The sequence below is a fragment of the Agaricus bisporus genome (assembly GCF_000300575.1).
Source record: "Agaricus bisporus var. bisporus H97 unplaced genomic scaffold AGABI2scaffold_9, whole genome shotgun sequence".
In the NCBI taxonomy this organism is placed as follows: Eukaryota; Fungi; Basidiomycota; class Agaricomycetes; order Agaricales; family Agaricaceae; genus Agaricus; species Agaricus bisporus.
Genome location: NW_006267372.1, coordinates 2,427 through 25,792, shown reverse-complemented (window position 1 = coordinate 25,792; position 23,366 = coordinate 2,427). Strand labels below are relative to the sequence as shown.

The 23,366-nt window shown below is 49.1% G+C and overlaps 7 protein-coding genes across 7 annotated transcripts; 4 read left to right on the top strand and 3 right to left on the bottom strand.

The window, feature by feature from the left end:
* Positions 1-46: 46 nt before the first annotated feature.
* Positions 47-1,357, bottom strand: AGABI2DRAFT_194394 (hypothetical protein). The gene is made up of 5 exons (XM_006463560.1): positions 1,170-1,357; positions 1,089-1,109; positions 926-1,030; positions 370-870; positions 47-315 (listed from the first exon to the last, which is right to left on the bottom strand). The coding sequence occupies exons 1-5, from the start codon at positions 1,203-1,205 to the stop codon at positions 238-240; spliced, it is 741 nt and encodes a 246-aa protein (XP_006463623.1). The 5' UTR covers positions 1,206-1,357; the 3' UTR covers positions 47-237.
* Positions 1,358-2,192: 835 nt separating this feature from the next.
* AGABI2DRAFT_187161 (hypothetical protein) lies at positions 2,193-4,490 on the bottom strand. The gene is made up of 4 exons (XM_006463559.1): positions 3,713-4,490; positions 2,973-3,663; positions 2,416-2,912; positions 2,193-2,314 (listed from the first exon to the last, which is right to left on the bottom strand). Exons 1-4 carry the CDS (start codon positions 4,485-4,487, stop codon positions 2,250-2,252), a joined length of 2,028 nt encoding a protein of 675 aa, XP_006463622.1. The 5' UTR covers positions 4,488-4,490; the 3' UTR covers positions 2,193-2,249.
* Positions 4,491-5,387: 897 nt separating this feature from the next.
* AGABI2DRAFT_194393 (hypothetical protein) lies at positions 5,388-6,756 on the bottom strand. Its single transcript, XM_006463558.1, has 8 exons — positions 6,562-6,756; positions 6,445-6,508; positions 6,292-6,374; positions 6,021-6,214; positions 5,958-5,964; positions 5,822-5,905; positions 5,704-5,769; positions 5,388-5,649 (listed from the first exon to the last, which is right to left on the bottom strand). Exons 1-8 carry the CDS (start codon positions 6,727-6,729, stop codon positions 5,518-5,520), a joined length of 798 nt encoding a protein of 265 aa, XP_006463621.1. The 5' UTR covers positions 6,730-6,756; the 3' UTR covers positions 5,388-5,517.
* Positions 6,757-7,523: 767 nt separating this feature from the next.
* AGABI2DRAFT_194392 (hypothetical protein) lies at positions 7,524-10,380 on the top strand. Its single transcript, XM_006463557.1, has 12 exons — positions 7,524-7,906; positions 7,961-8,033; positions 8,084-8,169; positions 8,232-8,410; positions 8,469-8,481; positions 8,534-8,578; positions 8,632-8,689; positions 8,740-8,897; positions 8,957-9,022; positions 9,076-9,956; positions 10,009-10,110; positions 10,161-10,380. Exons 1-10 carry the CDS (start codon positions 7,631-7,633, stop codon positions 9,172-9,174), a joined length of 1,053 nt encoding a protein of 350 aa, XP_006463620.1. The 5' UTR covers positions 7,524-7,630; the 3' UTR covers positions 9,175-9,956; positions 10,009-10,110; positions 10,161-10,380.
* Positions 10,381-10,495: 115 nt separating this feature from the next.
* Positions 10,496-15,371, top strand: AGABI2DRAFT_225478 (hypothetical protein; the record flags this gene model as incomplete). The annotated part of the gene is made up of 10 exons (XM_006463556.1): positions 10,496-10,716; positions 10,767-10,886; positions 10,938-11,046; positions 11,098-11,391; positions 11,440-11,526; positions 11,576-11,707; positions 11,762-14,744; positions 14,800-14,891; positions 14,947-15,064; positions 15,120-15,371. The coding sequence occupies 10 exons, from the start codon at positions 10,496-10,498 to the stop codon at positions 15,242-15,244; spliced, it is 4,281 nt and encodes a 1,426-aa protein (XP_006463619.1). The 3' UTR covers positions 15,245-15,371.
* A 578-nt stretch (positions 15,372-15,949) lies between these two features.
* Positions 15,950-16,852, top strand: AGABI2DRAFT_179914 (hypothetical protein; the record flags this gene model as incomplete). The annotated part of the gene is made up of 3 exons (XM_006463555.1): positions 15,950-16,215; positions 16,273-16,504; positions 16,557-16,852. Exons 1-3 carry the CDS (start codon positions 15,991-15,993, stop codon positions 16,850-16,852), a joined length of 753 nt encoding a protein of 250 aa, XP_006463618.1. The 5' UTR covers positions 15,950-15,990.
* A 3,174-nt stretch (positions 16,853-20,026) lies between these two features.
* AGABI2DRAFT_194389 (hypothetical protein) lies at positions 20,027-20,777 on the top strand. Its single transcript, XM_006463554.1, has one exon. It carries the CDS (start codon positions 20,152-20,154, stop codon positions 20,704-20,706), a length of 555 nt encoding a protein of 184 aa, XP_006463617.1. The 5' UTR covers positions 20,027-20,151; the 3' UTR covers positions 20,707-20,777.
* The last annotated feature ends 2,589 nt before the right edge of the window (positions 20,778-23,366 follow it).

Here is a 23,366-nt window from a genome sequence, read left to right as displayed (position 1 = left end):
CAGAGACCGATGGATGGTGCTGAATGGGAGGAGGATGCAAGCAGTTGCGATAAGAAATTACGGAAGACATCATTATTTTGGTAACCTTGGTACGGATGACAAAGTAGTAAACGATGAAAGGTAATGTAATAGATTGCGTCAGATTGGAGAGCATCCTTTGTTATCCCCTCGCGAATAGCCAGCCATCAGCCTGTAACAGTTCTGTTTGGATGATCATTTCTGACGGTCTCTCATCGCCTACTGTGATGCCTTCGCCGCTATACGCTGAGCGCGAAGTCCGGGATATTTCGATTGGAAATAATTGAAAATGAAATCCTGGATAATATGGTATCGATGAGACACGTCTCAGCGAGAGGTGTTTAAACTTACCCTAGCAAAGGATTCCTGGAAGCTCTTCCTAGCCTTGACGGCGGCATAATACCTTCTGAACCTCTCGAATTTGGCATCATTCATTACTTCATCCCAAGCCTTCTTTCCCATCCCTTGATCGTACGATCCATAATCGTTTTCAAAAGCAAGTTCAGTTCTAGCTAGCAGCGTAACCACTGCCGCGTCCGCTATGGACCAATCACCCACTGCGAAGCCATCTCCTTCCGGAACCAAATTTTGCAAGAGTTCAATCGCTTGAACCACCATTTGAGGATCGTCGCCACGTAAGCAGGGACCGAAGAATGCGGAAATAACTTTCGGCGAGATGGTTTCGATGAAGAGACGCGCTTTGGCACGGAGGACAGGATCTGTGGGGAGGAGCTTTCCCCCAGAAAGGTCGTTGACGAATTCGACTAGAACTAAGGATTCCGCTATCTTGATAGACTCGGGTGAAGGGTCATCGTGAGGTGTTTGTGGGCCTCCGTAGGCTATGACAGGGACCTGCGACAGAGCTTTATCACTTTATCTCTTGTTGGTTTTTCATATTCTTCCATACCTTTCCCGCCGGATTGACCTTTTCAAGATACCAATCCGGTTTCGTGAAAAAATCGATTTCACATCGTTCGTAATCAATACCAGATTCCTTGAGCGCAATTTCAACCTACTCAAAGTAGGAAATGATCAGCATGTTTGATTCAATCGGTAATGATCATGCATACTCGATGAGCAAAAGGACAGAGCTTTATTGAACATCATCGTCAGCTCATGCTCGTATGTAAATCGATTTAGAATCGAAGCACCTTTGCGGCATAAAGTACAATGCGTTCGTTAGACATTATAGCAGAAGAGTTCTGAGGGCGGTGGCGAAATCGTTATTCCGGATCACTAAGTTCCCCTCGCCCTTTATATCTCGTCTCCCCAAGAAATGAACAGCCTGAGATCTAGGGCAAGCCAAGGATAAGCTTACTTATGTGGGCGTAAAGTGTGGATGATGTTTCGGAAGAACCTGTATCCGATCCTAAGATTTCCGAACTAATAGGCTATTCATGACCACTTACAAACGAGTTTCCGTGGTGTCAGGATCCTAAAAGCTATACCTCGGAGCACGCTTTTCTTCGTTTGCCGGGATGTTGGAAACCCTCTTTCTTATCACGAGCATTGGCGACGCGTAGTCCGAGCGAACAAACAGCGGCCACACGGTCGCTAGGTGTTAAATCCGAGTCTTCAAACTCAACATCGACCTCCAAGCTTCAAGTTTCATGATAAATACTTCACATTTATTTCAGGAATACAGATAATATAGCTTATGTAAACTTACCAGTCAGTACCGTATCCTCTGAGGCCTACATGGACGGAACCTGGAGGGGTAGTAAGTGTGGTTCGCTCAAGTGGGTCATGATCATGTCAGCACTAGCCTTGTGGCGCCTAGTGTGGCGCCTACCCAAAGCAAGATAAATGATGTCTAGAACTTTGACAAGCTCCAGACGTTCAGCTACTACCACGAGCTATGGCATTTTCGTCTAATACAGACTCTACGTAATAAATTCATTCGTTCGTCGTTCCATCCTCACTTCCACTAAATTTCAAATTTCAAAAATTTCATATCTATCTATGCACGTACACGATACCAAAACAAAAAAAAGACCATTCTCTCTTCCAACCGAAACTAAACTAAAAAAAAAAAAAAAGGTATCTATATGCTAACTATCATTCATTCTGTACGTATTAAAACTAGAATCCATCACAATTTTTTTCTTCTTCTCTTTTGACAAGTATTACGCGTACAAAAGAAAAAAATCAAAAGTAAGAAAGAAAAGTAAAAAAAGAAAACGATTCTTTTTCAAAATTAAACCCGTTTCTCCTTCTCACCGGCCTCAGCCTCAGTCGGCTTCAAATTGATACTCAAACTCCTCATACCCTCCTCCAACATCTCCGTAATAACACACTTCCTCGTATCCATCGGACTATTATTCATCATAGTCGTCGGACTCGCAGCAGCAGGAGCAGGAAGAGGATCCACATCAACAACTCTAACCACTGCTTTACCTTCCAACACTTTCCTAACCTTATCCGCATCCCATTTCTTCTTTATCGCCAAACTCCCAGGCCCCGAAGGACTACTTCCACTTCCAGAAAACGCATCCCAAAACGCATTTCCCAATTTCTTGAACAAAGTCTGCGAAGCCACAACAGCCAACATCGCAGCTTGCGCTTCCCTCTCCTTCTCTTTCTCCCTTTCGATATTGTTGTTGATTGATAAGCGTGGTGACATGGGCGGAGTAAGCAGTCCACCAAACGACGACGATGACGAAGAAGAGGAAGAAGATTTGAGTGAAAGTGTTGGAGAAGAAAAGAAAGCGGGGCGTAATCCAGATGCATGACCCGAAAGACCCGAATGCGATGAAGGCGGTGAAGGTGAAGAATACGATGAAGATAGAGACGACGAAGATAAAGTCGGAGAAGGAATTTGATGACGGGTAGTAGTAGCCAGATGATGAGCATGATGTTGGGCCGCCATTTTACCCCACAACTGCATACGATAACTAAAGATCCCAAGATGAGTGAAGGGTATAGAGGGAGGAAAAGGAAAAGAAACAACGTACGCATCCAAAGATTTCATGGTAAACAAATTAGAATCCGCAAACGCGTCAAACCCACTTAATCCTCCAGGGACCATCGTCACATTATTAACTTTCTCCACGCCCTTGATCTTTTCAGCCGCAGCCGCATTACCAGCACCAATCATATTCAACAAAGGATTCATGTTCATCCCAGCATTAGCATTGCTCTCACCCAAAATCTTCTTCGTAGCCGCGGCGCCCGTACTACCCCACAAACCTACATGAATTTCGGGCACGAGTGTGGTATGAACAGGCGTAATACCACCACCGAGTATAGAAGACGGTTGGCCGCCCCAGAAAGCGCTGGTAGCGTTTCCATTTCGAGGTATGTCTTTGTGAGTGTTGACTGTGGCGTTTGTTTGTTGATGTTGAGCTGGTGGGGTTGTAGGTGGTGATAGCATTGTGTCATTTGTGATGGCAGGAGTGATGACAGGAGCGGGAGTGGCCGCGGCGGCAGGAAGAGTGCCGAGAGGAAGGGGAGCCGGAGGAGGTAGATTGAGCAAAGGTAGATCTGTAGCAGAGGCGCCTCTGCCCTCCAAAAGAACCTTTTTCAAACTGGCGATTTCCTGTCGCAGAGCCGAATTTTCGGATTGAGTTGTTCCCAGTTCTGATCTGATGGCATCCAAGAGACGATCTCGTTCAGCGATATCGCCCTCGAGCGTCGAGATATATTCTGCAAAAAAAGATTATTAAAAGGAAAAAAAGTTAAAGGGAGAACGAACCCTTGCGTCTCACGCGGAAATTGCGGGCAGAGATCTTGTTACGAAGCTGACGTTTCTCTTTGCTGGTCATTTTGGCGAACACCTCTGGGGAGGGGCGCCAGTCTTGGGGGACGTCGTCGTCGTCGTCCTCTTCGTCCTCTTTGGCTTTACCCTTTTTCGAAGCCGAAGATTTGAGGATGGCGGGGGGTTTCGGTAGAGACTTGCCAGATGAGGAGGGAGAGAGGACGGACGAAGAGGATAGAGGAAGGTTGGAAGAGAGCGTTGAAGCGATGAGATTTTCCTTATCGCGAGAGGTGGCTGATTTCTTGACTATGCCGCCACTCTGAACGGTGCCTCTTCTGGCTTTGCCATGGCCACCGACCTTGATGGGCGCGATGGACAACGAAGGAGGGGGAGGAAGATCCTCGTCAGCGCCGTCGTCGTCGTCGAAATCGCTGGGGGGAGCGGTGGAAGCGGGGGTGCCGACAAGCTGGGGATCGATGGCCATTTGATCGTGAGGAAGGTTGAGGAAGGGATAGGGGAGGTCGAGAGCGAAGAGGGCGGGGTCGAGCGCGGCGGGTCCGGGCGCGAGAAAGCCATAGTCGATCTGCTTGGGCTCGTCGTCAAAGAGGGAGTAGTCCGGGGCATCGTGCTGGAACGCGGCGAGCGGCGCGGGCTGCGGAGGCGTGAGAAGCGCCTGATCCGGCGTGGATGGGTGGGACGACGCTGCCGAGGCGGGCGAGGGCTGGGCAAAGAGATCTGCGTTCAAAAACTGGTCAATGTCGAGCGTATTCATCTCGTGCAAAAGCTCAAAGCTCGTGCGCAGCTTTGGGCCCAAGTCACGCTTAGGTAAGCGCCGCATGGCTTGCGTGGCCTCCATTATTCCATCATTTTCCATCTTCTTCGGCGCACAGCCTCTCTACCGCGGTCCAGTAAATCTGAACAAACCATTGGACATTTAAGTTAGTTGGGCACTCTTAATGAATATTTGTGACCTGTCTTCGAGAACTGAACGTAACAGGGACTGGGAAAATTAAAGGTCAACGTGTGTCGTTTGGCCCTCACGCTTATTCTTCCTCTTCCCTGGTCCCATCATCTACCGGTTTTCTCCGCCGAAGCTCCTCGTTGTGGAAGGACCAAACAGACTTGTACCTTCGTATTTATGTAGGGACTATAGTCGTCGAAACGGATACGCTGCGCGTCTCTTATATTTCCTCCACTCTTATTATCTCCTTGTTAATTATACAACGCATCGTACTCAAAACATTTCAGGAGCTAGGCCGTATTATTCTGCTCACTCACGCTCATCCACTTAAAGGTCACTCACTGTCTTCCGCGTAGAAGTACCAAGACGATCAGCCGACTGCCATCTTAAATCATGACACTCCCGCTATCAAGACTTACAAATTCGTGAGTCCGTAGCTTCGAATACGCCAACTACCGGTCCCTCAGCATGCTCCTCTGCTATCTCGAGCCCCTGACAAGTGCTACCGCCTTCGCCATCGCCTCCTGGATCTGGTCCGTATGCATGAACGGCGCCTCCACCTGGTAACATGCCCACTTATCTGCCACATCAGGCGCAGGTGATCCCACTCCACCTTGAGTTTGAGGCCCGTGTGCCCTGCTGGAACAGGAACGCCGTCTACACAGGTAGATGCCCAACCCCTCCTCCCAAATGTCGTACCCACAACAATGTATGCTGTACAATCGATTTATTCATTTGGGTGATACTAGCCAAGCACTTGCGACAACGTTAACGGTATTTTACAGTTACAAAGATCACAGAGACGTCTCTGCATGTACAATTGGCGTCATTCTTCTGGTCTCTAGCCATGTCGATGTATAGCTTCATTGTATGCATGGTACAAGTCCTTGTGCAGATCACCTTCATAACTCTCGCATGCAGCATCGAGGGGCTTATAATCTGCGAACGCCTGTTCGATTTGACGTCTCAATTTCTGAACAGAAAAACTTCAGTTGTCACTCGTTCAATGTAGTCTCCGTTCCCGTACCTTGATAGTCAATGTGTCTGGAGCAGCGTTGATCTCATTCGTGACTAGCTGCGCCGTAAACCAGACCTAGTAGACATTATTAGTGGAGAAGCTCCAGTTGCTGCAGCTCAATAATTACATCCAACCATGCTCCTTGAATCTGGACGGTACTGACGGTCGTGGGTTTCAGGGAGTCGGAAAACCAAGCAGATTTCATGTCAGTCTAGAGGCAGAGCGGTTAGATAGGAGAGAGTAGTCGGTGGCTAATAACTAACCCGATCCCTGTTAGTAATTCACTATTAGTCTCAATAGACAGACGATAATGCTAGAAGACATACTCATGTGGTAAACGTTCTTTGAGATCACTCAAAGCCTTCATCAACATCCGGTACGTCGAGGTCCCATCGTCATGTTTGGGCACGTTCTTGTCAATCCAATCAAAGACTGTCACTTTCCACTGTTCGATGTCATCGTCCAGCTGCTTCAAATTGTCCACGAGTTCTCGAGATTTGGGGACAGTTGAGTCTGGGGTCTATATTATCACATTGACGGTGGCAACAATGTTAGCAACACATCGGCCTCGTGAGCCAACAGGACAACGAATCTCACATTCAAATAATCGTTTACTTTCGCTTTAATAACTTCCATGTTTGGCGGATCTTGCATGGCAAAAGTGAGCACACCGTTGAGTTCTACCCAGAATTAAAACCAGATTAGCACAAAGATCTGAGGGTACACAAACACCGCCTAGTGGTTACTCACTGACGAGCTGAAATCTAGCGCCTATGCATATGTCTCTGGAGTTCCACATCATAATCACATATCTCTGATAATCGAAAATGTTGGTCAACGATAGCAAATGAAAAGTCAGAAACTTACATCCAAGAAATCATACCATTCGGTAGTGAACTTGTCGGAGTGATGGTAATCATCGATTCCAGCGACGAAGGACCGGGTGATTTGGAAAGTTTGCATGACCGAAACGATAATTGGTGGCGCGGCCCTCAGGTGCTCGGGTAAATCGACCGTTGGAACTGTCTGTGTCATTCTGCTCGACCTCGGATTAAGTTGGGGCGAGTAGCGAACTTATGGCGAGGCGGGGCGGGGCTTTATATCTGTAAAGCATCGCGAACAGGGCTACAGCCGGGTTCTAGAATCCGGATGGCAGTCAACAGATCCCCTTAACCATGACAAGAGTCCTTATTGATTATTCCTACAACGGGGGCCTCTCCAATAATTGCCTCCATCCTGTGTTCTAACGCTATTCGGGGTGGCGCCAGCACCCCGAAACCTGGCGTAAAGGCCTCATTCCTCATTCACGATTCTGAAAGGTATAATGTTGATTGTTCGCTAACCATTACCTAGGTCTTATTGTCATTTCTATTGCGAATGTCCGCATGCGCATGGAAAATGGACTCGTGCCATCCCAAACTTCGGCGCAGATGCCTCATGCCTCATTCAAGATTCTGAAACGTAGCGAATATTGTCAGTCTTGCATGTTATGTATTTTCCGAACCGAAAAGTGGCTTGCATCACGCAATGTCTCGCCGTAAAAGCTTCATTCATCATTTCACAATTCTGAAAGGTATCATGTTGATCTCGCTAATAGGTCTCCCACGCCGCTATTGTCCGAATGGAAAAGGGGTTCACGCCACTCCAATATTCGAAGTAGAAGCTTCATTCCATATTCACAATTCTGAAAGGCATGATGTTGACGCCGCATGCCATCACTTGATTTTTCGTATGGAAAAGGGACTCGATTCCTGGCTGGTATCAAGAATGACACGTTGCCCGAATGGCAATTCGACTTTCCAGAACGAAATACGGGCGAAACTGTGACCCTTTGCTTGACCAAACATCAGTATAAAAGGTACGGAATGGCGCGTCGAGCGTTCCATCTACCAACATTCCGACTTGCTTTCCCTATTAGCACGTACTATCATCTTTCATGGCTACTGACGCTCCTGCGACTGCGACCGAATGGGCTTCTCTTTCTCAGGAGGATAAGATCAAGGAACAAAAAGAGATGACAAAAATTCTAGAGGACCCAGAGACGCTCAGTAAATTCAGCGAGGCGTGCAAGAATATCGGTCAGACGGCTGTCTCCATCGATACAGACTTCAGGATCGTCAAGAATGGCTTTGCTAAACTTGTCGAGAAATATGGTAAGGATTTCCCCGACGTTGAGAAAGTATACGTTCCGAAATGGGACGGATTTATGGCTGTGAGCAATTCCCTTCCTCTATTGTTACCCTTAGATAACCTCCGTGCATTCTAGCGCTGGAACGGATCGACGGGAATCCTCTGGTCTTCAAGGACGCTGGCGGCCAATACCGCGGCTACATTAACCGGTCAGTCTTTTTTTGTCTAAACTGCACTTTGCGACGCTTACACTTGATAGACTATGGTCTTAACCTGGGGCTCGTCGCGGATATCAAGACTGAGGATGATTTGAAAGGCGCACAAATTGAACTGAAGGACTACGTCGTAAATATGCCATGCTTAGCTCTGGTCGAATCTCCGTATTTTGACGATTGATCTATTTGCAGGATAAGCATCCGATACATGTCGCAAAAGAAGTTGCAGAAGGGTTCAAAAATCTCAAGAGCGACATTCAAAATTTCTCGAAGGAATTTACGAAGTACATTGAAGACCAGAGACAGGCACTCACAGACGAAGCCAAAATGTATGAGGATGAAATCAAGAAATGTCAGGATGCAATTACTAAGTGTGTCCTACCACGATTCACCTTGTGGGGAGTTCCTGAGCCTTTTTTGTTTTCGCAGACTTAACTGGAAGGTACATTGTAACATACTACATCGCAACATTACCTGATTACTTCCTTGCCTAGCTCGCAGCCGCTGCTATAAACCTAGTTGTCAGTTTTGCCTTAGGGGTGTGTATGGGCCATCACGTTCTGTTTTTATTTCGCCTATGACTTCCTCTTAGATCGTGGAGGGATTGGTCGCAATCGGCCCACTTGCGAAGGTCATAGCTGAGCGCATTGGTAAGTTGGGCCTCACGAGGTTCAAGGCGTATTTTTAAAAATTCTCTTAGCTGCGCAGATTGACCTTAACAAAGCTAAGGCTAACCTCGAAACGACTGTCAATAAACAAAAGGCCTTAGCAGCCATGCAGGCGGACTTTGAGAAATTCAAGCCCAACATCGACGATATCTGCACCAAGTTGGGCATTTTTGCTGACATTTGGACTTTTGTGAGTGCTTTTTTCTCATGCATTGCCTTTTTTTTTGCTGACACAAATGGTGTAATAAGACTATTGAGCAATCCTCTTTAATGAACGCTGAGCTTCAAGAAGGAATGCAGGTACTCACGACCGAGGTAAGGCTGATATATCGTGTCGGATAGTACTAACGACTTGAAACAATAATAAGGCATTCCAAGTAAAACTGCGCCTCCTTCAAGCACAGATTGAACCGCTCAGAGAGGGCATGAGGGAATATGCCAAGCAAATTGTGCCGCCATCTAAATGAATAATTACGTCCAATTTCATGGAAAAAAATGCAATGGAATAAAGCGGTTTTATGTAAAGAGGCTTGAACTATTGTACTATGTATGTTCTTTTCGGAAAGTTCTGAAGAAGATTGTTGAGAGGTTTTGGGGAACAAAGGGAGTGAGTAAGCGCCTGCCACGTCGTGGCGTCCAGTGTACTTATGACCAGGCTCCCATTCAATGCATATATAACCTAATAAGATTTACGATGGCGTTCAGGGCAGTCCAACCACCAGTGTGGCTCAAGGCAAATATAACACAGGGCCGAAGGAGGATACTGAGAGCGTAGGATGCACTCGTGGATTCTGTGGTTTCCTCCGCACGCGGGACATTCGGTAGACTCTGTTTCATCTGGGTCGTTGGTATTGGAGGTGAGGTCGACGTCTTCTTTACCAGTATGGGCGAGGACTTGTAGTAGATGTTCTCTCTGCTCTTCTCGTTTTGTGGCAGGTAGCAATGAAAGCGAGGATCGAATGAAACGGGCAACAAGGAATTCCCAGGTTGGCCTGGCAAAGTAGCGTTTGAGTATCTGGCCTCGAAGCTCAAGGGCGCGGCCTTGATGGTAGTATTGATCATAGAGTTGCTCGAGGAGGATGGCAAAACGGAGATCGCGACGTGTTATGCCGGGGACACGACGGGATAGCGGGGGACTTGCGTTGGGATCTTCTTCGTGCCAGCGAGGACGTAAAGCGGAATCGGTATGGAGATAGATGGATAGAGTGGGACGTTTGCTGTTGCGGAGGAACAGAAGAGAGGGATGGTGCTGAACGCGTTGTGAGCGAAGCGTAAAGATAATGATACAAGTCGGGAACTACCTTTTCTTCGTCGGCTGTTACCGCGAGATCTGCAAGGAATTGAGAAGCGCAGCTATAATTTGCAAAGGAATAATCAGTGTTCAAGTGGGCTACGTAACGGTCCTGAGAGGGTTATTAAGAATGCGAAAACGTCAAGAGAGCATCAGACGAACATTACGGCTGGAGTAGTTTGCGCGTGCGTAGAAACCAACGCCCCAACCACGGGCGTAGAGAGGGTAGAGAAATTCTTCTACTTCTTTCCTGATGACCCAGAACGAGGGCCAGCCAGCGACGGGCTTGGGCAGCTGCGGGATGTATTGCGACCCAGTCGAGATCCGCTGGCCGCTGTGCTGAGAGAGACAGCGACGACCTGCGCGAATCATCGAATGCTGCATGCGGCTGTGCAAGCTCAAGCGGGGCCAGTCCAGCGCGTGGTCACGTGTGCGTTAGGGCCGGTGTTCGGGGATCCAACGTGTCTGCTGCTCGTCGAATACTGCATCCCTCGACCATGAAACTGAAGGAAATCCACCGGACGTCGACCTTTGCGTGGTCTCCAGAGGCCTCTCTTCCCCTTCTCGCCACCGGCACCGTCGCAGGCGCTCTCGACGAGTCTTTCAGCAACGAGAGTCAGCTCGAGCTCTGGGCTCCTAATTTCCTTGACAAGGACGAGCTCGACCTCGGCTCAGACCCTGCGCGAGGTCCGAAAGCCTTTGTCTCTGATACGGCACGGTAGGCTCTTTCTTCCTTACCGCCGCTCTCCATTCCTCAGCGTGTCGTAGGTTCAACAGTCTCGCATGGGGTTACATAGATCCAAGCCGACCCCGCGGCGTCATAGCTGCCGGTCTCGAAAATGGCGAACTCGCGTTGTGGGATCCTTCAAAAATTCTTGCCGGTCAAGGGTACGCTCTTTGCTCCCTTGTGTTTCTACTCTCGCTGAACCCAAATCGCAGCGCGCAATCACTGATCTTTCGAAATACCACTCACACCGGTCCTGTACGCGGCCTTGACTTTAACCCCATCCAAAACAGCCTTCTAGCCTCGGGTGGTGTCGCCGGCGAGGTCTGTCAAATCCCTTCCAACTCGCGTCTTTGGTGGCTTATTCTCGACTAGGTCTATATCTGGGACCTTAAAGATCCGAGCAAACCTTACACTCCCACTGGCACGCGCAGTACGAAACTCGATGAAATCACCTCGGTCGCATGGAATCAGCAAGTTCAATATGTTCTCGCCGGTTCGAGTAGTACCGGTTATACTGTCGTCTGGGATTTGAGGGGAAAGCGAGAAGTCGTCGCCCTCGCCTATGGTGGAGGCGCTGGCACTCTGTCTGGTCAGGTCGCTGCAGGCGGAGGCTTAGCTGTAGGCGGTCGCAGAGGCATGAGTGATATCGCCTGGCATCCTGATAATGTGTGTTCTTTATCTCTCTCATCCTCACGCCCTTTTCATCTCTTCTAGGCCACGCGTCTCGTTACAGCTTCAGAGGATGACTCTTCCCCCATCATCATGGTTTGGGATCTCCGCAATGCTAGAGCCCCCGAAAAGGTTCGTTTATCTTGCCTTGACCGTCTTGCTTCGATCTCATCTTCTCTAGATCCTTACGGGCCACGAAAAGGGTGTACTCTCTTTATCCTGGTGCACGCAGGATGCCGATTTACTACTTTCATGTGGCAAAGATAATCGCGCATTATGTTGGAATCCACAGACTTCAGAAATCGTTGGCGAGGTACCTTTTTTCATTTCTGAAGTGCCATTCTCTATAAATCTAATCGTCCCGTAGCTGCCGGCGCATGAAAACTGGGCGTTCCAAGTTGATTGGTGTCCCCGTAATCCCGATCTCCTCGCAGCCGCTTTCTTCGATGGTACAATTGGCATTCACTCCGTCCACTCGACCAACGAGCCCTCGACCGGTGCCACTCGTTCAGCTGCGTCCAGAGTCGATGGTTCAGACATTTTTGATGCTCCCGGGTACTCACAGGCGTCGCCGGGAGGGAGCATTTCTCTCAAGCAACCTCCGAAATGGTTACGCTGCCCTATCTCTTCCTCCTTCGGTTTCGGAGGTCAACTTACGACGGTCTCGAATCTTCCAAATGCGCAAGGCAAGAATCAAAGCAGCGTCGTGCACATTCGCAAGGTGGTTACTGAACGGGATTTGGTTGAGCGGGTGAATAAGCTCCAAGGTGCTGTTGACGAAAATGCGCTGCAGTCGTTCGCTGAAGCCAAGGTCACTGGCGGTGAGGGAAATAAGGACGGATGGAAGGCTCTCCTCAGCCTTTTCAATGCCAACTCCAGGGACGAGCTTGTCACTCTCCTTGGTTTCTCAAAGGAAGAGGTTGCGAAACGCGTGGCTGAAGCCATCGAGAATCTCAAACTCGCGAAATCGTCTTCGGAGGAGGTGATTGAGGAGCGAACCCACGAGCCGGTCGTATCGTTTGCCGAGCCTGAGAGACAAGAGGTTTCGGATGATGAGGCTGCTGGTGACAAAACCCCGTCCGAGATCAGTGCAAGTGTCACTTCGGATGCTGCTTCCGGTCTCCGCGCGGACGGAGAATCGACTACCACAGTTCCCAGCCTCTTTGGCGATGATGATGCAGCAGGTACTCCTCAGCTTGACACTGGCGCAGACTTTTTCAACACTGTCGAAATCGCTCAATCCGGCGGTAACACCATTCACGTCCCCCACACCAATTATGGTCTCGATTCTTCTGTCGCCGCTACCATTGGTTCTGGGCCATCCTCTGTTACGTCTGAAGCGCTCAAAAATAACAGCTTCAAAATCTACCCTACCGATGAATCTGAAACAGACCGTCTCATCACCAAAGCCCTCGTCTTGGGTGATTTTGATTCAGCCGTATCGCTGTGCTTGTCGTCGGAGCGATACGCCGACGCCATTCTTCTCGCCGCTCGTGGTGGTCCCGAGCTCCTCAAGCGTACACAAAAGGCTTATTTTGAACGTCGTACCACTGCCCTCCCCTACCTCCGCCTCTTCCAATCTATCGTTACCAATGATCTCATTGACATCGTCCAGAACGCTGACTTGCAAGAATGGCAAGAAATATTCGTTGTACTGTGCACTTTCGCTAGTCGTGAGGAGTTTTCTGGTCTCGCCGAGCAGTTGGGTGCTCGTCTCGAATTCCACTCTACTGTTGAAAAGAGTTCTGAGGATCCTGAAGTTCGTGACACGGCCTCTAGGTACAGAAAAAACGCCACGCTTACGTACCTTGCATCGGCCCGTCTCGAGAGGTTGATCAATATATGGATTGAAGAGTCGGCGGAGGAGGAGAACGGTATGGTTGCCGATGAGGATGGCTTGGCTAGGTCGTATTACTCTGCTCACGCCCATGCGCTGCAGAGTTTCATTGAGAAGGTCACCGTCTTCCGCTCGGCGACGAAGTACAACGATGATCAGTTGACTGCTCTTCCAAACAATGACACCGTCGCTGTCAAGACTTTTAAACTCGCCCAGTTGTACGACCGATACTTCGAATACGCCAACTTCCTGTCGACGCAAGGCCTTGTGAAGGAGGCTCTGGCATTTGTCAAATTGGTTCCGCTGGATTATAAAGGCTCGGGTGGCGCTGATTTAGCGTCTGAGAGGGAAAGGATTCTCGCTATCACAGGAGTTTCGACTCCCACGCGCGAAAGCGCTGCTCCAGCTCCTGTTGTCCCCCTTGCAACTCAGTCACACCTTTATCCCCCCACGCATCCTCAAGTACCCGCTCCTGTCGTTCCGTCTCCGGCAACAACGGCGTACAGCTATCAACAGCCTATGCAAGTCCCTGGACCGTATGGACCTTCAATTTCCAATACGTATGCACCTCCACATGGTCCGACTGGCTCGTATGGGCACGATAGTCCTTATCCGACAGCTGCGTCTCTCACTCAGCCGCCTCATCTTCGGACTCAACACTCCGCTGGCGGGGTCCCGCCTCCGCCACGCCACACCAATGGTAACGTTGCCCCTCCTCCACCTCCCAAGCGACAGGACAATGGTGGATGGAATGACGCCCCAATGATTACTCCATCTCGTACTCCCGCCAATGCTCCTCCCGGTCCCGCTAAAGCGACCCCCATCACTTCGCCATTCCCTAATGTGACGCCTTCACCAACAGGCTCACCATACATGAGTCAAGGGCAGGCCAATCTCCCTCCACCTCCAAGGCCAGGAAGTGTTCAAGGTCGTCAAGCTATGCCTCCTCCACCTGGATCCCGCATGTCTGGACCGCCTCAGCCGTCAAACACTCGATCGCCCTCGACTGCGATGCAGCCACTTCCTCCCATGCATGGTGGTGGAGTTCCACCGTCGAGAATTCTGTCGCCTGCCAGTCAAGGCCCTCTGCGACAACCTACACCTTCCCAATATGCTCCGCCACCTTCTCGAGCCCCTCCTCCTGGACAAGTCCCGCCGCCGTCGCAATTTGCCAGGCCACCGCCTCCTGGATCTGGTCCGTATGCACGGGCGACGCCTCCACCTGCCCCGATTGGTCCATACGCTCCACCCACGACGCAACAACAGCCTACGCCGTACGCCCCTCCCCCGAACCAACCACAGCATCAAGGCTCGGCACAGTACGCACCTCCGCCTGCGCCTCAAGGACAACAGGGACCGTACGCGCCACCACCTGGTAGCGTGCCCGCTCATTTACCACCACCGCCACCATCAGGTGCGGGTGGTCCTCCTCCACCTCGAGGCCCGGGCGCCCCCGGTGGAACTGGAACACCGTCTACACAGGCCAAGGCTCAACCCCCTCCTCCCAAATATCGTAAGTACTCGCTCGACTCTTTAATAATGCAACGGAACTTACGTTCTTGATGTAGCCCCTGGAGATCGAAGCCATATACCGGAAAAGGCGCAGCCGGCGTATCAAACTCTTAATGAACACTTGCAGAGGCTAAAGCAGTCAACGCCGGTGAGTTTTGGTATGGTTACTGGGAAAGTCTTGTCTTATGATCTTCATTTCGCAGCCTCAGCAAAAGCGACTTGCGGATGACGTCGAACGTCGCGTCAACTCCTTATTCGATGCTCTCAACTGTGAGACTCTTTCGGAACCCGTTGTTGACCAGCTTGTCGTATTGACCAAGGGTAAGACGTGTCGATCATCATACGTGACTTTTCTGATTATTGTTCCCTTGTATAGCTATGGCCGCTCGCGACCGCCCTGCTGCATTGGCCATCCACGTCGATATTCTTACTCGTGGATCGCCTACCGATGAAGTGGGTATTTGGATGTCGGCTGTGAAGCAGTTGATTATGCGGTTGTAGAGGGTGGCTATAAAAGTAGGATATATCATCGTTGGGTTTGTTCTTTTACACGTTATAGTTGTCGTTACATGACTATCTATGTTTTTGACGAATCTTGTTACCGGAGTTTTGAGGTCTGGACGCGTTCGTTTGTGACTGTTAGTGGAGTTTCCGGATAGGTTCTCGCTGTTGCATAGTTGAGTAGCACCGAAGATTGACTCGGTTGGGATCATGATAAGGAATCCAATAACTGCAAAATGAAAGCACTATCGGGGAGTAGTGTTCTAACCGGCCAGAGGTGTACGCTGCACACCGTTCAAGAGAGACGAAGCTACAGCCTCCAGCTCCAAAGGTGAAGCGGTGAACTTGTGGTTGATGCTTCGCAAAATTAGAAAATGAAGTATACAATGTACTGCGAGAAGTCATCCGGACGAATATGGGGCCTGGGATGAAAAGCAATGATAAGTGGTGAATATATATAGTGAATGCCGAGCCCCACGAAGTACAGGAAGCACTATTGATGGGCACAGGAAAGCTAATTTGTCAAAGTAAGCTGATTAACGAAGTCAGGCCAAACACTACTACAAAACCGGTAAACCCGGAAAAGTATGTGATGGACGGGACAACTCGGCGATCATTTCGCTGACCTCGGGGAATGGCAAGTTTTATATAAGCGACACCAGTGCGAAAACCGCCGTAAGTATGGGTTCTTGTAAACGTATATATGAGCGGTGAAAACATATCCCGCGACTCAGCATTGTCGTCGCATGTTCAGCCGCAATCTATTCAAGCGCAATATTTTCTCCTTCCTCCCTCCTTGGGCGAGCCGATGGTTTGGTTATCGTCACGTTCATCCTCCGCCACGGCCAGTTTATATTGTTTGGCTGTGGTCGTGGATAGGAGCTTTCTGCGGTATTGCCCTCATTCATGCCGTCTTTGAGCATGCCCAGTATTTTGTCCGGCGGAGGGTTCCTGGGATAGTGGCTAGCTATGTGAGTTCCTTTTTGTCCGTTATTTGACATTTATCCCATTCTCTGTCTACTGCATAGGGCGCTTCTGCGGTATTGATATATGGTGCGATCGATGCGCCATTGGCGCAGCCGAGAGCGTTATTTGGCGGACATTTCGTGGGTGCAGTCACAGGCGTCATCATCGCGAAGCTGTTCGGATTACTGCCAACCGAGGAACGATTTGAAGAACTTGCATGGTTGGCAGGATCCATTGCCTGTGCGACTTCAATTGTGTTGATGCAGATGACTAAAACTACACACCCGCCGGCAGGTGAGTGACTTACCACCACTCAACAAGGATAGTCATGTTTAAACGGTACCAGGCGCAACTGCACTTCTCGCCGTTGTAAGCCAAGAAGTTCGCGACATGGGATGGTACTACCTGGCCGTCATTCTTCTTACTTCCACGCTGGCATTCGTCGTTGCACTACTTGTCAACAACATCCAAAGAAGATACCCGGTATTCTGGTACACTCCTGCTGTTCCAGCGCATCTTCGACCTCCCGAGGATTTGCAGTCTGACTCTTCCTCTGACCCCCCAAGCGAATCTTCACCTGATACTCGAACCCCCAGCCTTATGATTGAGCCCAAGAACATTGATGCAAGCTCTCCTGTGTAGCATCGGCGTTAATTTATTGATTGATTTTGATTTATTTATTTCATTTTGTCTGTTCCGTGATATGACGAGATGATGATGATGATGATGATGATGATGAGCGATGTATGTAATGAGTTACTGACATGTCTCGACAATGTATGGTCGATGGCGATTCCGATAACAATGATAAAGCTGTTTCTCTTCTGTCTGACATAGAAACTCGTGGTGAAGATAAATGGATGGATGAATGGATGGATGGATGATGGAATGCATATCCCGAAATAGCACCAGCCTTGGCTGTACCGTTGGAAAAGGGTTGGTGACCGCCACTCTCACACAAAGTCGCCGACTCTGCGATGGGGCAAGAGGAGGGGATTCTGCTACGAGTCCGCTAGTAGTTAAGAGGCGATCACGAGAAAACGTGGGTTTGTTCTACAGTTATCATTTCCTGGTAGCGTGAATCTTTGTGAGGGTGGTCACAGTCACAAACATAACACCTCTTTCCTTCCGTGCCCACTTCCTCTGGGCGGGACGTCTCGCAGCTCTTTCTTTGCATTGTCTCTCCTTGTAAATAATTCATTTGCTTTTGCAAGACCCAAGCGTCATGTCGTCTTAAGTCAATGAGAGCTGTGAACTGGCTCGTCTCGCTTTGAACTTCATCACAGGTGACTGTTTCTGACTCTTCCATCCGTCAAGGTCAAGACATGAATCCCACCGACTACGCGGAAATTCTCTTTCCTGAACCATGCCCGTACGTCGGGTGCCGCAGTATATGAATAAACCAAAGTAGGTGCCATTCATTTTGACCCAATGAATCCAGAAAGACCTATGTCTGTCTCATGGACGCATATTCAACCAGCAGGCTTGCCTTCGCCTCCGGCATCCCCTCAGCACATACAAGCAAGCAGATCAGACTAACGGTGCACTGAAATTACGATGCACTTTTCCGGAAATGTGGCCAAGTCATTCTTGTATCCAGCGTCGGGCTTCAAATTCCACCGAACGATCCGACCTACGACAGGAAACATCAGGACAAAATAATAACCAGGAGAGTAGTCGAAGCGACTCGATAGCAGGGGATGAGGCTATGAATTGAATGGACGTGGTAGGCAAGGTGGGTCTCATTTATTTAATGAACGTATGGTATCACTTAATATTCAGAATTTGCAGGTAATCCACTGAGGTTTCTTCTCTTCTTCAATCTCTTGTATATCAAGGACGAGACTAACGGGTTAAACCATTGCGCGCTCTACAGCTTCTAATGCGAGAACGCGAGCGCAGTGACTATATTCTTCTTGTCTCGGCGTTACGAGGGCCAAATCACAAGGCTTGACTTCCTGACTAGTGACTAATGTGCGTTGTAATCCTTTTTCCCTCTTTTATGTTATTTAACGAATGACGCCTTATTGCCTCTCCTCGAATCTATTCCGCGCACATAACGTCGCTGTTAGCGAACTTATCCTCCGAAATGCAACATATCGGCGATACTACCTCTTCGCCGCCAACGTCTTAACGTATCACCGACCTTCTTCATCCGGGTAATTAGGTACTGGTCGTCGATTCGACACCAACAACACCAATGCCCTCGATGTTTTCGATGGCATAGAAGACCCAGAAATTCATATGTGGCCGGCTGTTATAATGTAGTCGGAATCAGAGGGCGGAAATTGAGGGCGGAAAAGCAGGAGCGAGAGAGGAAGGGAATGGAGGAGAAGAGGAAAGAGGGAGGGAAGAAGGTACGAGAGAGGAAGGCCGGGCACTCCTCAATTCTCACATATCTTCTAGAGGAGCCAGACGAGACTTGTCGGAGTAGGAGAAACAGAAACATCTCTTCAAGTCCGACTGTTGGACCAAGTCATTCGACATCAAAGTCACAGGGGCGCAAGTTTTCTTATGTTCAAGGTTCAGACTACGGCGACGACTCGGATATAGATTTCGGTACACCTGTAACCAGCCCTGTCATCATTGGTCCGGGTCCAAACGTAGGATGTATTGGTTTGCTACTGCCGCCAGTTTCCCCTTGTCCTGTACGTCCCGCGAAATTTAAACCTATGAATCCATCCTCGACATCGCCCCAAGCAAGACAAAAAAATCCACATCGTCCTCTTCCACGCGATATTACCACCACGCCTCCAGCGTCCCATTCCCCAGTTTCGCCGTATGGAGCATCGTCATCGACGCCGAGGTCAATATCCCCTCACCGAACAGAGGCCGTTGAACCAGCATCTAACTCTGATGTGGTCACGAAGATATTGGAATCTGTTGCACAAGACCATGCAGAAAAAGCAGCTAAGGAGGAACGAGTCCTCTCATTGAACGGTTTCGTTCCTGCTCCGGTATCGATAGAGTCTACTGAATTACAGACCAACCAATCTGCCGTTAGGAAACCTCTAGCATCGGTACACCCTCGCCAGCCCTCTATTACCACCACTCCACTCATTCCCCAAGAAATTTTATCTCAACCTTTGCCTCCATCTGCCAACTCATCTTCGCCATCTCCGTTCCCTTCTACTCGCTCAATGGCGTCAATCACCACACAACCGCTTTCGGCACTCGATAATCAAAGTTTCAGAGAGCCAATTATAAATGGGTCTGTCCCGGATAGTTTCGTACCGTCGTTATCACGATCAATTGCCGCCCCGTTTCGAGAGATTGATATGGATAATACTCCTCAACTTCCTCAAACAGAGAAGGCAGGAGATGTTTCTGTTTCCCTGTTGGAAAATGTTCAAGCAGATGACTGTGTGTCTCGTCCAGTCACGCAGCCAATCTCATCTTTTTGCGCGACGACCACCAACGCGGAGGTTTCTAGTCGTCCACTGGATTCGGACGACTCAAGTCAAGTAGTGTTCAATCCACCGCAAACTATCGAATATTCTGTAAGTTCATGTTCGTGCTTTGGCGTTCATCTAGTTGACGTGCGCCTGGTTTTATTCTAGTCGGTATCTCGAAAACGTCACAGAGATGAAGACGGAGACGAATAGATGGAGGAACTGACGACCTTTTAAAGTCTGAAGACTGGGGAGAGTCTCTCAGTTCGAGAAGGTGGCCTTGTGGTTCGAAAAGTGGTTTCAATGGTATGCGATACGTTGACAGGGTTAAATGACTTGCTCGAGATAGCAGCGGAGCGAGATTTGATACCATCTGAGAAGGCAGGAACGGTTGGCAAAGGAAAGGCACGAGCAGCGGAAACACTATCAAGGGATGGATCACCGATTTCAGCCCCTTCGCTATCTTCCCCCGTTGGCCGGTCACCCTTCTTCTCCCATTCGCTAGTTGAATCAAGCGAGGTAGCTCGACTCAACGAAGAGCTACTGCGGATGAAGACTGAGATGACTCAGTTGAAAGAGCGGAAGGCGAGAGAGACTCCTGCGGAGGGAAGTTTTATGGGTACCATGCGAACAGAGTTAGAAATCCTCAGAGAGCAGCTTCGCGTTCTAAAGGAAGAAAAGGGATCCGAGATGGGCATCTCGGAAGTGCAAGCCATGCGTAACGAAATAATATCCCTCAGGCATGAGATGCGCTCACTGCTTAGTCCTTCAAATCGATCGTCAGGTGGTCCAACCACCCCTTCAACCCCGAACCTTAGCTTCCGCTTCAATAATATCACGTCGCATGCGATTCATCCTTTAGCCCATCTCCTTGCTGTCGAATCAGATACTGTTCCTTCGACTCCTACAACGGCAAGCACGGTTGAAGTTAGCCAAAATGAAGGTAGTATGACACGTCTATCGCAGAAGTCGCGGGTTCAGTTTGATGATGAATCTCGGTCGGATCGAACGCGCGCCGTATCACGGACACCCGCTGTTTTTGATGACCTACCTATCCCTGTTAAATCGAAGCGGAAATCGCGCATGTTTTTTTCTAGAAGCTAGAGTACTCCCTGCACGCCGTATTCAGCTGTTTCTACTTCTTTAATACTTAATTATATCTATGATAACGCCTGCTCGTCGGTCTTGGACCGGTCAAAAGTATGCGACTCGGCTCTGATCTGATCTGGAAGGCTTAAACCTAGGCCCCGAAATATTCCTTGTAAAACGCTAAAGCAGGACCTGGACGAATAAGCTGTTGTTTAACTGACCAGTTAAATAGTAACTTGCAACTACATATCAACCCCGGAATAATATCCTGGCTGTTTCTTGCGATATTTTTTCTATACATTCTTATTCCCATCACATTTCCTCGCGATCGCTTATCAGCTGGCTATCTGGATAACAGCATATGGCAAACCATTCATGGAGAAGAAGGATTAAGAAAATCAATTTCAGGGCGACCCAGAGGCTTCAAATTCCGGCGTTTCGTTCTCAGGGGGCCTTATCGATATTAGTCACACACCGTTCTCAGCATCTCAGCCTTTTGTATTCCAGGTTTCACCGCAGAGAGACCCTCTGAAGATAGGGCAGCTTGCTCAATCATCAAGACATGTCCAATCCGAAATCGGCAAAGGCCGGCTGAAATGATGTTGAGTCTTTCCTGGGCCGTGATCCTTCCTCAATCTCTTTATTCGTTCTCGGTCTGGGACAGGCAGGGAAGAGCGACAAAAACTGGTAAGATCTTCTGGCATCGCATCATATCTAGCTTCAACTATGATGAATCCGAGTGCAGCTGTAATGCGAGCGATTTTAAGGCCAAATCTTCAGACTCGACTTCTTTGACCAATGTATGTTGTATTTCTTCTTTTTCCCTTTGTGCTCCTCAACGAAAATGTGTTAAAGCCTCCTTTCCAGTCAATTCCACGCATGATGTCGTCGTCAGCGACGTTACACTCCGAAATGTCACATATCGGTGGTATTATCCTGTCATCGGCGTCTTTACCGAATCTTCATATTCACGTCCTCGTTCTTGTCTTCATCACCAACACAAGTCGAATGCAAGCCGCGTTATCTAGCTTATCGTCCACCTTTATTCTTTTCACCTGCGTAAAGGGGTGCGGGCCGTAGATATCTATACCAGCAACCTCAAGAGTCAATCCCGCCGATGTCTTCCACGGCAGTAGGAAACACTCAAAAAGGTTGTTTGCGATTGGTTATTATGCGGTCTGCATGAAAGAAAGGAAATAGAGCGAAGGAGAGGGCGGAAAGGAAGAAAGAGAGGGAAGGAAGTGGAGGAGGAGGAGAGGAAAGAAGGCATGAGGGACCCGTTCTTCTTCTGCGCTATCAAAAGGACCCACGCGAGGTTGACTGGAATAAGAGATGCCAAAACGGCTCTCCAATTGCTCATGCTAACCTAAGCCTTTTTTTTTGCGTTATAAAAACTAGTGGTTTTTTGTTTCGAAGAAAGCGGAAGAACCAAGCGACCAGGCCAAACGTTCCTGCACTGTGAGCACCGAATGAGACGAGCTCAAAAGTGATGCTGATGCTTCGGACGATGAGAGCTCTAGGCCCTGCAATTCAAGATAGAGGAAACGCAACGGGGGTTAGGGGCGGAGGAGAAACTACGAGCGAAGCGAGTAGTTTCGACGACGGGGCACAAGGGCTGGGAGGGGGGACCTCCGAGCCTGCCCTTTCGTCTTTAAAGACTCGTCAGGTGCCATACGTCATAAGGGCCAAGACCTCGGACATCGAGCATCTGACAAGTCGATCAGACTACTCGCCTCGCTTCCAAAGAACGAGGTACAATACATAAATAACTACCAATATAAAGAGTGGATGAAGGACCGGAATAAATAGAACTCACCTGGCTCCGGTACGAGGTGTGCTGTCTTCCCAGGGAAGACAGAACGTGTGAATTCTAAAGATAGTTATCTTATCATATGACATAGATAAGCGCGCACCTTAATATAGCGAGGGTTAGGGGCGGAGGAGAAACTACGAGCGAAGCGAGTAGTTTCGACGACGGGGCACAAGGGCTGGGAGGGGGGACCTCCGAGCCTGCCCTTTCGTCTTTTAAAGACTCGTCAGGTGCCATACGTCATAAGGGCCAAGACCTCGGACATCGAGCATCTGACAAGTCGATCAGACTACTCGCCTCGCTTCCAAAGAACGAGGTACAATACATAAATAACTACCAATATAAAGAGTGGATGAAGGACCGGAATAGATAGAACTCACCTGGCTCCGGCACGAGGTGCGCTGTCTTCCCAGGGAAGACAGAACGCGTGAATTCTAAAGATAGTTATCTTATCATATGACATAGATAAGCGCGCACCTTAATATAGCGAGTTGGCGCCGACACGTGACCTGTGGGAAAAACACCCCTTCCCAACCTGAGAACCCAGAGCGTGAGAAACACGGTTAGGTCCGTTAGCGGTTAGGGGTTAGGGGTACACACGTGGTTAGTATGTTGTTAATCCAGTGTCGGATATATTAAGGCTTACCGCGAAAGAAGTATTGCAATGTCCGTCTAAACGGATTAGAGCACTCGCAAGGTAATAAACTAGACGACTTAATTACAGAGTAACTAAAACATAAGAAGAATCCCCGTCCCCAGCTGCACGCGGTTGCATAAGAGGCGTATGATTGGTTGCGTTCATCACTAAAGACGAAACTCTATCCAAACAAGAGTTACTGTCCAGCACCTGGAACTAACACCGATA

Excerpts from the sequence above, each read along its gene's own strand:
- AGABI2DRAFT_194393 (XM_006463558.1), bottom strand. The coding sequence starts at position 6,729 with ATGACACAGACAGTTCCAACGGTCGATTTACCCGAGCACCTGAGGGCC. Across the intron at positions 6,509-6,561 it reads AATGGTATGATTTCTTGGAT|AGATATGTGATTATGATGTG; the intron begins GTAAGTTTCTGA and ends TTCGATTATCAG. Across the intron at positions 5,770-5,821 it reads TTCAAGGAGCATGGTTGGAT|GTCTGGTTTACGGCGCAGCT; the intron begins GTAATTATTGAG and ends AATGTCTACTAG.
- AGABI2DRAFT_194394 (XM_006463560.1), bottom strand. The coding sequence starts at position 1,205 with ATGTCTAACGAACGCATTGTACTTTATGCCGCAAAG. Across the intron at positions 1,031-1,088 it reads TCTGTCCTTTTGCTCATCGA|GTTGAAATTGCGCTCAAGGA; the intron begins GTATGCATGATC and ends TACTTTGAGTAG. Across the intron at positions 316-369 it reads TCCAGGAATCCTTTGCTAGG|GATTTCATTTTCAATTATTT; the intron begins GTAAGTTTAAAC and ends CATATTATCCAG.
- AGABI2DRAFT_194392 (XM_006463557.1), top strand. The coding sequence starts at position 7,631 with ATGGCTACTGACGCTCCTGCGACTGCGACCGAATGGGCTTCTCTTTCT. Across the intron at positions 8,579-8,631 it reads TTGTCAGTTTTGCCTTAGGG|ATCGTGGAGGGATTGGTCGC; the intron begins GTGTGTATGGGC and ends ACTTCCTCTTAG. Across the intron at positions 8,690-8,739 it reads GGTCATAGCTGAGCGCATTG|CTGCGCAGATTGACCTTAAC; the intron begins GTAAGTTGGGCC and ends AAATTCTCTTAG.
- AGABI2DRAFT_187161 (XM_006463559.1), bottom strand. The coding sequence starts at position 4,487 with ATGAATACGCTCGACATTGACCAGTTTTTGAACGCAGATCTCTTTGCC. Across the intron at positions 3,664-3,712 it reads TTTCCGCGTGAGACGCAAGG|AATATATCTCGACGCTCGAG; the intron begins GTTCGTTCTCCC and ends CTTTTTTTGCAG. Across the intron at positions 2,315-2,415 it reads GGTTAGGAAAGTGTTGGAAG|TGTGTTATTACGGAGATGTT; the intron begins GTAAAGCAGTGG and ends GATACGAGGAAG.
- AGABI2DRAFT_194389 (XM_006463554.1), top strand. The coding sequence starts at position 20,152 with ATGAAGACTGAGATGACTCAGTTGAAAGAGCGGAAGGCGAGAGAGACT.